General features: G+C 41.6%; 1 protein-coding gene across 1 annotated transcript in view; it reads left to right on the top strand.

Annotated features, from left to right (window-relative positions):
- Positions 1-14,105, top strand: part of cdh13 (cadherin 13, H-cadherin (heart)) — a gene marked incomplete at its 5' end in the record, with an annotated part of 225,316 nt that overhangs the window by 153,111 nt on the left and 58,100 nt on the right. Inside the window, one exon of the mRNA XM_079268410.1 lies at positions 3,238-3,378. Coding sequence (XP_079124536.1) covers positions 3,238-3,378 — 141 coding nt within the window. The remainder of the gene's footprint in view (positions 1-3,237; positions 3,379-14,105) is intronic.

Here is a 14,105-nt window from a genome sequence, read left to right as displayed (position 1 = left end):
CCAGTGAGCTGAAAAACATGTAATAACTACAGTATGAAAAGATATAGACCTTCTGTATCGAGGGAACATCACTGTAGGTTGAACACCGAAGCTTTATTTTGTATGAACATGCAGCCAATCACTCAATTTGGTCTAATTAGACCCACAGAAGAAATGGCCAAAGAGTAACTTTTTCCTTTGACTTCAACACTTTTGCTGCTCCCAAAAGGTTCATCAAGTATTTCCAGACAAATTAACATGGAGCTGAAAATTGAAGGGGCTTACTGAGAAGAGTATCTCAATCAACACTTTGCCTGTAGAAGCTTTCTGACACCTGGAGGGAAAATTCCCCGTTGCTGTAACTCTGCATCTCTCGTGAATTTGAACAGATGTTCTTTGCCAGGTACTTCCAGGGAGTTTATAATAGAGTTGAGACTCAGGAAATACTCATTAAGACGTTGTCAGTCGCCAGAGGAGGCCACGCTCAATGTGTTTAGACACCACTGAGCCTGCAGGTATTCCAGAGTCCTTCCCTTCTCCAGCTGGAGGGCAAACGTGTGTGTGTGTGTGTTTTACAATCAGCATGTGTGTGTATTCACATGTGGTTGTGTGCATGGGTTTAATAAACTCACAGGTCCATGGAGCACCATCTGCCTGCACAATCTTTGATTGAGCAGGAGCTGGTTGAGGGACACCAACTATTGATAGAAACACCTGTTTATCGTCTCACTCTTTCCACGGAATCTCCTGAAAGCAGTTGCTTGAATGGATGGAGTTTACGACAGAAGGGAAGCACTAGCCTCTCAGCTGGTCCCTTCGTCTGCATATAATGTCCCCGGTATATAAAACCAGTTAAGACGGTTAAGAACATTTCAATTGTTTCCTGTTTTGAGTAAATTTGGTATTTCAAAAGGTCCACTCTTGAGAATTCAGTTTTTGCCCCGAAGTCTTCCATTACGTTGCTCCTGACCTCATCATGTGATTTCTGTGAATAGCTTATCACTGTGTCTACGTTCTCTGTGATGTGATGATTAAAAAACGGCCTCAAGGTGTCCACCCATCGATCGTTTGATCCCCCCCCCTGCCTCCCTCAGATGAAATAGATTAGAGCACTATTTTTGATGAGGCAAAAGTAGAACACGCACACACTGACAACTGCCACTGCTGCTCAGTTTGACACTGAGCAGAGGAGTAGTGTGCAACGTGAGGGGATGTTGGGTCACAGCTCTTTGTCAGTAAACAATATCATCAACAATAATCAGGTTGACTGTCCACGGGTATAAAGATCAGGGACATGATGAGGTAGAGAAAATGATAATCAGAGTGTGTATAATAAGCATCAATGGAAATGCAATTGAAGGGGATAAATATTCCAAACAATTATAGTCGACTTTATATTTGTGCCAACCACGAGCTGGCATAAATGAAAGCATAAAAATAGACATGAAATCACCAATAATAGATCACTAGTATTGTTTCACTGCTACTGCTTGAATCCAACCATGTAATGCTGTAAAAAAGACGTGAAATTCAAATATTTCAGAAAGAAACCACTTTTACAAGGAGCTTGACCAGTTGTCCAATGTAACACTGTAACAACAGGCTCAGCTGGAGCAGTACCTTACTGGCCATCAGGTGGCCCATAAATGCCCTCCTATAGGCACTTTAGCTAGCGTGTTAAACAAGGGCCTAATGAAAAGCCTGTCCGATAAACACAACAAGGACAACCACAATTTAGTTTTCTGGTTTGTTGCTTTTTAATCAAAGCATCAAATGGGAGCCTGGTTTTCTTGTGTGTGCGTGTGTGTGTGTGTGTGTGTGTGTGTGTGTGTGTGTGTGTGTGCTTCCCAGTCCTCTGTCTTTTGTACCAGGGGACCATGAGAAGAGTGTGCATTCAGTCAGAGGTGAATCTACAATGCAGGCGAGAGCTCCAGCAGCATTTTCAGTGAGACAGAAGGATGCAGTTTATTAAGCATGTGACAGTTAACACCCCCCCAGTAGGGAGACAACACTGCAGCGGATAAATAAATGTTGGCTTTACCAGCCCCTACCTCCTGTTATTTATACACCAGAGTCAACATTTCAATTAGGCATGAATTATGGCAGCAAATGATTATCCCTGCTATGATCATTATGAAGGCTTTCCTCCCGCTGTATGTATGAGCAGGATTTCTCCAATTGTTATATCGATTACAAATGCTGCCAGGCCAGTGAATGAATTACATATCTCATTTGGATGTTTTGCACTTCTGGAAAGCTACTTTGTAGTCAAGGACGGATCCCTCTCCCTAGCTTGTGTAGGAATGTAAAACCAGCAGACATGGGTGCAGTTTGGGTTTCAACAACAACAATATCTGCGAAGATTCTAAAAGCCTTACAAAAGCCCACAAAATCTCGAAATACGTCAATGATATGATTTTGCAGATTATGTAAAGGGGAAATCGTTTGTCTTTTCCAGCAGGGCCTAGAACTCTTGATCTTAGATTCCCCAGAGCATTGTGTGTAAAAACCCGCTTCTAAGCCGCTCTGGCATCTTTTAAAATGGAGGAGCTCAAACCGTCCGTAGAATGCTTATATTTGATCCCTTTCTGCATAGCTTTAGGAACCCTTTTTTCTCTCTCTTTGACTCCCTTATCTGTTCTAAAATGTATAAAAATGTGGATTCCTGACCTTTCCCTAGAGATGACGCAAGTGTTTACTGGAGCTTTTAACACTGGTATATGAGCATGCAGGTCCATATTTACACTATGATGATTTTGATGGTGTTTTTATGTCAATTTGATGGTCGATTCAAGCCTCTAGTGGACTATTATAAAAGCTTTTAAGCTTTGTCAAAGGGTCTTACATCAATGTAAAAATGGTGATAAGTGTTCGGTTTGCTTTAGGTGGATTCATTTCATCACTCATGGCAACTCATTCATTATTTTTAATGAGCAGCCTCTCAAATAGATTATCTGAAGATCATCACCACAATAGTGTGTGCGTATGAGTCATCTATGATGCAGAAACTACCACTGTTTGCACTTGATTTTGTCTTTTATTCTGTTAAGGAATGTGTACTTGCATTGCTTCTTTGTTGTGCCTTTAACATTACAGCACTATCCTTCATATATGCAATTGTTTTCACTGAGTATTGTCCTTTTTGTTTTGATTTCTTTCACTTGTCGTCATTGTAAATACATGTTTAGGCTCAGATAAAAGTTTGAAAGAATATATGTATGATCTTTAACTCTGAATCACGTTGTGTTTATTTTCCAGACACTGCCGACCACAACATATGAGTTGGAGATTGTGGCCAAGGACATGGCAGGAAGTGAGGTGGGCCTAACAGGAACAGCCACGGCTACCATTACCATCACAGACAAGAACGATCATGCCCCTGAGTTCACACATCCGCTGGTGAGAAACATCTATTTTTATTCCTCGCTGCTTCTTTTGAAGGGTGGATTTTCTTCTTTTTTCCCTTGATGCTCCAATGTAGTTTCAACAAACAAAATGTGTGTGTTTAACCCTTCCTGGGAGGTCAGAAGACAGACTGTTAGAGCTGACTGAGGTACTGCATTTTATCGAGGACACAGGTCACATGAACAGGGCAGATACTTCCCAATAGCAAGCTTGAACCCAGGTCTCCTGGTTGCAGATGGGCTCTCTAACCAATGTGTTGGTAAAAAATGACCAGGGGTGAGAATCACCAGAGAACTCACGATACAATATTATTGCAGTTTTAAACATTTAGCGATATGGTAATTGCGATATCAAACGTTGCAATATATTGCGATTCATTTTCTATTTTCAACTGCAATTTATGTAGTTTGTCAACATCTGTTCTAATACGATAAAGTGTTCACATGGTTTATCCCACTTCAGTCCATTTCTTAAGGCCGTCAGCGAATCAACTAAAATATTCATCACCATCATCAACTATATCCTTTTACTTTGTCATATGTAGTGTTGATTTACATAAATCACACAATTCAAATGATTAGGAAATAAAATATTGTGTTTTTATTGATTTAAAAAATCTTGTCAATTGTAATTTCAATGATGTATTATGGACTGCTTAGAGCTAGTGTTAAGAAGTTAAGCAGATCATACATCGCTCTCTAATATATATTTATGTTGCTGTGAAAACATCTACTTCAAGCACCTGGATTTATTCAAGTTTGTCACCAAAACTACATTTTGCAATATTACATATGAACACATCATGATAACGTTGTAATTAGCTTTCGTCCAATACTCATTTTTACTGAATAGGGTTTGAACGCACCGCAGTGGAAGTAATTGGAACCTCCATGTCAGAGACGTGCGGCTCTTCTCCATTAAAACAACAGCCGTTGCTAACATTACTAGCTCTCCTACTGCCGATTTCAACACGGATGTGTCATTCACAGTGTGTTACTATCCGTCCAGCGACTAGAAAGTATCAATGTTGATCTCTGAAATGTTGACAGCAAGCTTCAGGTAAGTGACGAGACTCTCTCAAACACACAAAACAAACCGCGGCGCACACACACATGTTCCATGACTCATGCAAGAGGAGATTTCACTGGACACACAAAAACCAGGAATCAGGACACATACGGTTATGAAACCGTGACTTATATAGCCGCAGTTATCGCTGAATCGGTTGTTCTCACTTTCCTAATTGCAATATTAATAGTTTATAAAATAAAAGATTGATACTTGGCATTTGTGTTTTGATACAATATTGCCACGCAAAATGTCGCGATACTATGCTCTATCAATTGTTTCCCTCACCCCAAGTTATAACGGTGCAGATTACAAGCAAATGAATTTAGTCCACTCAGATCGTGGAGGGTCCTCGGTCCTTAATTGCACACTTACATTATAATCACTGCCCCAACAGACAAGCACAATATGATGATAATTACTTTAAACTCTCAAATAAAATAAAATAAAAATCTCTTCAACAATAACACATTTTTAGCAACTAGGACCAGATGTTTCAATCCCTGTGGTAAATCAGGACATTGAATGTTGTCAGTGGGATTGGAGTAGTAAGAAGGAGGGTAGATACGTCATCAGGTCAACACCCTCCTTCATCGATGTTTAATTGATAAGCCCAGAGGTGCATCAATGTTCCATACTCTCTACAGTATTCATCTTGCAGCCCAGTAGTCTTTTCTTTTAATCCAAAGCTAATTGCTTTTTTATCTGCTGCATTTGATGAGGACTTGAGGGCTTGTCGACCTCTTGCCTCATAATCTTCAATAGACTGGTCGTAGATGTAGCAACAAATCCCCTGCATCTCACTCCTACAAGGGCCATCTTGGGTCTTTCAGCCGTTCCGGGCAGCTTCAGTTGCCAGTTCAAAGTGTTTGGTCGTTTTCTTCTCCCCATGGTACTGTCAATTCCACAATGTATGCCAGTCGGCTGTTGTGGTCCACCGGGCCATGTCTGGCTGGAGTGTTGCAGTCACAATATCTAGGGGAAACACAAGCTTTTTCCTTGTACTCATGACTAATGACATGACTAAGACCGGCTTTCCCATGTTGGATTTGGTCTACCGCATTCTTGAAGTGAAGAGCAGTCCAAGCACACTGAACAACTTAAGATTGGGTCCACTTCCTCCTCGTCACCATGCAGTGGGCTAAATAACAGTATCTTCAGATGCAAGAAGGGGACAGTTGTTAAATCATCCATACAGAAAGTGCTTGAATTGTTTTCTTTTGGGATCAACACTGCCCCCTCGCTCTTCATCAGACTTCAGAGGAATTTCAGATCATCCTGGGCATTGTAGTAGATGGTACGGGCCTGGTAGGGATGCCGATCTTGCCTTCTTCACCGCTCTCATCTTGGGAGGGCTGACGTCAAATTACTTGAAAAACATTTGAGTGTTCTGCACCAAATGGTGACCCAGCCCATATAGGCTTGCAAGACATTGGACAGCAACGACAACCAGTTTGGCCACATGGCCAATCATACAGTCTCAAAAATTCAAAAAGAGAACATTTCAAATTATTCCATTTCCATAAAATGAAATGCATCATCAACAACACAGAGGAAAACACATAAATGCTGTTCTTCAGGAATATCTTTGTCTCCGCCTACCCCAACAATCAGTGGGAAGGTACTGGTTCTTAATGGAGCACATAGGTGCCTCAGCCATCTCTGAGATGTTTTATAAGGTTCGCTGTCGTATTTTTCTTTTATTTTGACATTGTTAGTTAGTCTGAGCTTTGGCTTATTCCAGAGTTCATTCTTCCATTGTTACTTATGGATCTTTAGTTTTTCTTTGGCTCTATTTATATTGCACTGTAAATCAGAAAATACAAATATTTCAGAACCTATTGCAGAACCCTTCTCTTCACATCAATGCTTCACATTCAAGACATGCCACCCACTCGATGACCCTCTCAATAGTCTGTACTAATTCCACCATTACAACAGCACAGTTATGTCAAAGCATACCATACCATAACAGTCTGCTGCTCTGACCTTCTCTATACAACAGAAATACTGTTTTCATACTCACTATAACTTCTGCTTTGCCATTCTTTCAATCAGTATTAAGCTGCTGCCAATGACACATTTAGTTCTCTGACTCACCAGAGTGCTTTTAATGTGAAACAACTGTGCAGAAAGTGTTATGTTTCATTGACAGTAGCTTATTATTGGTAAAAAAAAAAGGCAAAGTAGATGCAATTGGTGGTAATTAGCGAGTAAGAGTAGTAATTATGTTTCAAAGAAAAGGTCAGAGCAACAGGTGGCATGCCATGACTTTGTTGTTGTACAGATGGAAATGTACTGGATTCTGAATTCATCAGGACATCAGGTAAACACATTACCAGAAAACAATGCAAAGCGCAGACTGAAATGGGACACATATTCCTCGAGGCTACACATTTCACGTACATGTGTTTTCACCCACTCAAGGACCAATCTAACTCACTTTTACCTTTTTACTTTCTCATACAAAAAAACATGTATGTCCTTGTCTTGTAAAAGTAAGGCTCAGAAAATGTCCAGTACAGATCACAGTGTCTATTTGTGTGTACAGAACATGTGACATGTATCAGTGTAACTGGGTGATATGGGTGCCGAGGAAAGATAAGGGAATCTGCGCGCAGGAGTGGGAGTAGATGTGTTGTGGTTCAGTGATGGTTTGTTTAGTCAGCAATGCCTTAAGGCAGGGATTCCCAAAGTGGGGTGCGCCCCTGGGGGTGCGCGAGCTGCCTCTAGGGGGTGCGCGAGAGGAAAAGTGTAATGGCGGTCTGATGGTGTAATAATATTAAATATAAAAAAAAAATGTAATTTTAATTTAAAAACTGTCAGGTGGGACATCTGAAGCTATCAGTCGTAAAAGAGGAGAGGGACAGAGAGAGAGAGAGGAATCGGAGGCGAGGGGAACGGAGAGGTGCGTTGGGGAGAGACCGGGAGAAGAAATCGAGCCAGAGTCAGAGGAAGATGAGACGGAGGAGACCGAAAAGGAGGAAGGGATAGCACAGACAAATCGGGAGCACATCGGCCCATCGCGGAGTCAAGGTGAAAAAAGAGGAAACGAGAATGAGCATCAGACTGGGAAAAAAAGAGGAAATATGATGAAAAGTATCTGTGTCTGGGCTTCACTTGGATTGGCAACGCAGATTCCCCAAAGCCACAGTGCGTGGTGTGCAGTGAGGTTCTGGCTAACAGTCTGAAGCTCTTATTTACGTCGCCACCTGAACACCAAGCATGCCGGTGCAAGTCAAAAGCCCCTTACATTCTTTAAATCGAAATTGGAGGAGTTACAAAACAGCCAAAAACAACTGGAGTCTCATTCATGTGTTGGTCTATAAATGACGCACTACGGGCTTCATATCTGGTTACAGAATAGCGAGAAAGGGGCTACCGCACACAATCGCCGAAGACGTGAGCTCACCAGCTGCCAGAGAGATGGTGGAATGTATGATTGGGGGGAAAGAAGCAAAAAAGTTGGACATGATCCCGGTGTCCAACAACACTGTGTCGCGCCGCATCGATGCTTTGTCCGAAGACATCCTGGCTTCATTAGTCGCTCATTAATTGTAAATTAAATGTGATAATCTGCCTCTGAGCCTGTGCGTGTGTCCTCGCATCCGTATTGCTCTTTAAAAGTGAGGCCTTGTGTCACTGAAAGTTATTGAAACTTTGTTGCAGTGTTTCAGGGCGTTTTCACACCTTCAGTTCGTTTGCTTTGTTGCAGTTGCTCCTTTGTTCGGTTTGTGTAACACTGCAACATTTAACAGCGGACTAAATCTTGTAAACAAATGCCACGCGCGAGCAAACTGTTCTCTCATTGGTCCGATTCTTATGCGGCTATGAAGGCTTAAAAGGCTCTGTTGCTTCTTTCTTTTTTTTTATTATTAAGGGGGGGGGGGTGCGCGAACCCGGTCGGGATGTAGAAGGGGGTGCGCGGCCTAAAAAGTTTGGGAACCGCTGCCTTAAGGCATTAGAGAAAAGCTAACAGACTAAACCGGTGTCTGGCAGTCATGCTATAAAATAAAACGTAGATGGACAAAAAATAGAAAATAGCACACAATAAATTGCACCTATTGGTCATTTGTGCCACCTCATGATGAATTTGTCAAAAGCTGCTGCCAAAGCTGTTTTCTTTCCCCTCTTCATCCTTCCTTCTCACCTCTGGAGGTGAAACAAGAATGAGGTCCCTGTAGAAAAAGACCCTCCATGTGCCTCGAGGTCCAGTTGTAACACTGACTTGTGTTGTTCATAATGGAAATGCCGACAGCTGTTGTCAGGGTTTAAGACGCGTCCCGCTTTGCCCCAACCGAACCAACCCTACAGCCCTCCCATGATGCATTGGGGTGTCAGGGGAGCTTGTAAGGAGCACAGCACAGATGTGAAATGTTACAGCTCAGAGGGCGCGGCAGGGCCGGGCAGAGAGCACCACGTTCGTGTCCCAGTAAATGTTCTCATTTCTCACAAGGAAGAGATCCGTTTAACGGCATTAAGGAATGGAGCTTTTAAAAAACAAGTGTTTGAAGGTGCTAAGCTCCCCGTATAAATCCTCTTCCCTCTACTCTCCCTGACCGCTTCCTACTTGCTCATGCGTGTTCTCTGACCTCTCAAATGACCGCCATCGTATTGTGAGCGTGTTTGAGAGTCTGTATCTGCGGCAGCTCTCAAGCTTTCACTGTATAAATTATTCAACCTAATACTCAAGTCTTTTCATAGAACTTTCCAAAATCCCTTCCTTCAGAAGAATGTTGTCATTTTCTAAAGGCACCACCTCCTGTAGAGGAGATGTAAGCTTTGAAAGCTCGACATCCAGCTTGTGCGCAGGACTCAAGCAGAGAGAGATAGCGGGAAGGATAAAAGATGAGTAGAAAGAGTCCATACATAGGATACAGAGCGAGAGAGTAAAATAAAAAGCAACAAAAGCAAATGAATTTTCAGGAGATGTGTTCCTTCCTGTTATTATTCATTAAATCCAGTCTAGCTGGGTTTTGACATTTTGTTTGAATTCAGCAAACATTATCCCCACGTAGGGTGCCTCTGTTTTCCCTGAGACCTACCTACCACAGCTCTATGCGTAGAGGCAGCTATTCATAACTTGTGAAGTCTTTGCCTCAGACCACCACTCCACTCGTGCGTACATCCTCAGATCAGCCAGCAGGGAATCTGTTCTCCTCATGAATTCGTCTTTCTGCATTGAAGTTGCTGAAGTTATACTTTATGTAAAATAATTATAAAGCAAGTGAGCATCAGTTTCATGCTTTGGAAGGGAATAATAATCAGGGGGGGGGAGTTGGGAACCTGAAGATTACTTTGGGATGCAGCTCAGCAGTGTCTCAATTTTTTTCTCAACATAAAGCTGTAATAAATGTTTTGTTCAGGAGCCTCTTCAAATGTAGTCAGTTTCGAGTATATAAGGGTGTAAAACAGTATGATGGAAGTATAGGATGCCAACTCCCATGGTCATTTATGTCTCATAAGTTGTTGCAGCAATTTGTGGGTTGATGCCATTTGTTTCGCAGATGTGGTGCAAAATGTTTTTGACTTCTCAAAAATACCTCATTAGCCACAAATACCTAAAGGAGCACCATTGAACAATCCATGCGCGATTGTCCAAAATCATTTGACAGTTGGAGTTTGCATTTTTGGGCGATTGAATAACTTAAACTTCTGTTTCAGAAACTGCTCAGAAACCCCATTATTTTCAAACCATACATCATCTGAATGTCCTAGGTTGTGGTTGTAAAGTTTCATGAGGCTGTGATTATCCTTGAGTTCACAACAGGTCATTTTACACAGTGACATTAAATAAAAGTCCACATAGAAGCGACTAATATCATCACGCATGAACACAGTTGTGCTCACCGGATGCTCAAGAGTCTCACGTTTTCAGTCATAGACAATTTATGCAATTCTAAGACTGTTTAGGGATCCCAGCATGCAGAAATATTTTTGGAATATGGAAAAATAACACGTTTACACTCCATGCAAACAATTGCGAGGCATTGGATTCACAATAAGTGGGCATGTCTTTAAAGGGAAGACTCGTGGGTACTCGGAACACATTGTTATTAAGGTCTTTCTAGGAGACTTGCTGTTAACCCCCTACAAACATTGATAGAAGTTTTTTTCCCCCTTTATCAACAAGCACACAGCATTGGTTATGTACTGCAATTGAGCATTATACAATTGGGAGGAGGAAGAGGTTGCTAAGTTAGCGCTGAGTAATGGGCAGCTCCTGCACATTCAGCGTTGTGTTTTCCTCATATTATACAAAGGAGGGCGTCTAGCATTGGCTGTCTCTGCGTAATGGGTCCAGAGCAGATCACAAGTTCCATTCACAGATGGGATAAAGCAGTGGACATTACATTACAGTTATTTGGCAGACGCGTTTATCCAAAGCGACTTCCAATTCAATGGACAACAAGGTATTAATGTAGACTCAGTCGACTTAAAAAGTTCAAAAGGTCTAGGCCTGCTAGGCTGATGTATAGACGTTGGAACTATTTAAATAGAGAGGATCCTCTGGAATGAATTCACTCTTCTGAACTCTGTGTGATTTGAGGTAAAAATGGACAAACTGAGGATGAGTGATTGGCCGATAGGTACGCACATTTACAGCTCGCTTTTTTTTGTCTGGCTGCTCATTGGTCGATGTAATGTCCTGCTACTCTACCCACCTCAAATTATATTTAAATTGCTTCTTTATGATATTTTCAACTTTGAGAAAATGAACAAGACGACACAAGTCAGAACAAAGACGAGGGATATATAATGATTTCAGGAAAAAGTAAAGAAATTCTAATTCCGGCTTGATGCATTGTTGAAATATGAACATATGGAGAATACTAAAAACCTTTCATAAAAGATGTAAGAATTAGCTCAACAGCAAGCCAACCTGCCAGTTATTTTCTCCTTACTACGTTATTTTTAAGGATAAAGGATTCAGTGTAATCGAGCTTCCATTTTTAACATCATAAGCTGAGGTATCCTACGATGAAATGTATTACATTTTACTTCTGTAGGGTATTTGGCTCTGACCTGATTCATTTTATTGCGAGGGCTCTAATCCTGTTTTTATGAATCCCTCTGTCGCTCTGTCGTCTGAAAGGCTAGATATGTAAAGTATGCTCCATAAACAAAGATGAATATTTCGCCAGTTGTGTTTTTTTCTGCCAATCAAAATAGGATCATATCATCTCAGTGTGTTTACTCTTACTCTTAGGTGCACTGTGTGTGGGATCTGTTGCTGTGTTGAATTTGATCAACTGTCCTTGGGAGCCTTGTTAAAACTTTGTACTAGCTGCTGGTATCAGAGCAGACGCTGGCATACCTGCCTTCCTCCACACGAGCACCTTTTGCCCTTCACGTCTCCTTTCCTTCCTTGTTATATCATTCCTCCTCCAATATACTGACGCTCCCTTCATTTTATCTTGGACTCCTCTTCTCACCTCCTCTTCTCTCTGGCTCTGCTAATTCAACGCCATGTCTGGCCAGGCTTATTTCCCCCAGCTCCTCATAACAAGGCCATGATGGACCTCTTCACTCCTGTCACTCCAACTCACTGACAGCCAGTCTTTGTTTTAGTTTTCTCATTCAATGTTGGGCTCTTTCCCTGGACCTGGCTGTCTCTCTGTCTGCTTCCCCTTCCTCTCTCTTCTTTCCTCCCCTCCCTCCCATGTTATGACCAGGAGAATATGCTGGCCTGCAATCCATCTGTCCCACTGATAAAGACGTTGGCAGTGATGGGTGTAGCACCAGGCGCAGGGCAGCAGGGCCCTGTCAGTGCTGGTCTGTCTCGGGGGATGGCTAACGGGTGTCACGGATTAGTCCGGGCCTTGCATGATTGCTTCACTAGCTCTGAGATACACACGGCGCTTACCCTGGGTGATACGGTGGCCTAGTTGGCCAGAAATCTCTGTCACAAACAGGAAAGTGATGGGAAAGGATTTGAGCTCTGTGTGTTCGGTTAGGGGCATTTTACGAAGGACAAAGGTTTGTGTGTGTGTGTGTGTGTGTGTGTGTGTGTGTGTGTTATTTGACACATACATTCTCGGATCAGGTTAGAGTGAGATGTGGTGAGATATATTATGTCCTTGAAACTTTGGAAAATCTGAAATGATACGATGTTGGTCAGCTCCTAACTTTCCCGTGGATAAATTGTCAAATTTATAGAATGAAAATAGGTGTCTTGCTGAAGCATTTCTGATCCACATGTAAGACCACATTTGCATATATTTGCAATTATATTTCATGTTACATTTGCTCAGTTATTCCATCATCCAGTATTTGACAAGTGTGCATATGAGGTCATTTTTATTACTTCATGTCAAGCAAGCGTGCTGCATAAAGCAGGTAACCCATGAAGGGTACCGAATTACTCGGTAATTTTATTCAGATACTCGCGGTCCCTCAAGCCTTATTTTCATTGCATCGTACGCCTCTTCTCAACTCGATTCGCGTTTTGGTACCAGGCAGGTGCTTGATCTCTTTTCCGCTATAGATAGTACCGGCTTGATGCAGGCATGATTATCAGCTAATCGGCATAGCGAAGCCACGTACTGCCGTGACATCATCTTCAACAGGACACTCGCTGAATCCTCTCATGATGTAGCCGAACAGAGAAACATCTGCACTTCATTCTCGTGTATGTTGGAGTTTTGTGGGCTGCCATTTATTTAATATTTGGGTCCAGTGAATCGAAAATGTTTTTGTCGCTATTGACGAGAGCTTGACTACTTAAAAGTGGCGGATTTGTCTTGGGTATTTTTACTCTCTCCTAGCATCGGCTCATTTTGTTTGGAAGGTGGTACCAAAAAACATACCTGGTACGATCAACAACTTCGGAAAGAAATGTTGTTGAAATGTTATGTTGAACAAACTGAACAGAACTCAACTGGACTGCTTGGTGGAAATGAGGCTTAAGATAAGGAGTGAATAAGCAGTATAAATAAGTGTGAAAGACCACATAGAATAGCATCAGGTGTTCAGTCACTCAATTGTGAAGTTTTCCCAGAAGAATGTTGAATGTGTTACAATCACAAGGCCGGCTGTCTGCCTCCACACAAGCTCACAGTGGCCTCGTCTGAAAAGGCTGCAATCTTTTCAATGGTTCTTTTTATTTTCTCAAAGGAACTTGCCACTGATTTTCTTTTTTTTTTGTGCAACATCAAGGACATGATGATCAAATATGTACATTTGTTGGTTTTATAAGATTTTATATTAGGTGGCAATATCATGTGTCATTGTATAGCACCTGTTCATTCCATTCATTAACATAGATTGCAGAATGATGATGTCGAGATCTTCAATCCTCCAACAAACCAATGTCACTGGCTGATTGACATTTACATAAAAATAGGTATAATGTATAATTGCGCATCGTAAAATAACAGTCTACGGTATATCCTGTTGTAGATGGAGAGTGTGCAGCAAACATAGAAATGAGTAAGTAACCTTTGTGGACATTTGTCTTTGTGTTCCTGTTCTTATATTCTGCCATTTACTTATTTATTCATTTATTTACTTCTGCATTAGTAAACATCAATGTCGTCCGCAGATTTTGGTTTATATTCTGTCAGTCAAAAACCAGGGCTGCACTGTCAATGAACACCTTAAAAAGAATTTGGCTGTAACAAGTATGCATGTTTCTAATGAGGTTGTATTTC

This window comes from Melanostigma gelatinosum (genome assembly GCF_949748355.1).
Source record: "Melanostigma gelatinosum genome assembly, chromosome: 1".
Lineage (NCBI taxonomy): Eukaryota > Metazoa > Chordata > Actinopteri > Perciformes > Zoarcidae > Melanostigma > Melanostigma gelatinosum.
The sequence above is the reverse complement of the archived record's forward strand: the minus strand, read 5'-3'. Positions and strand labels throughout refer to the sequence as shown.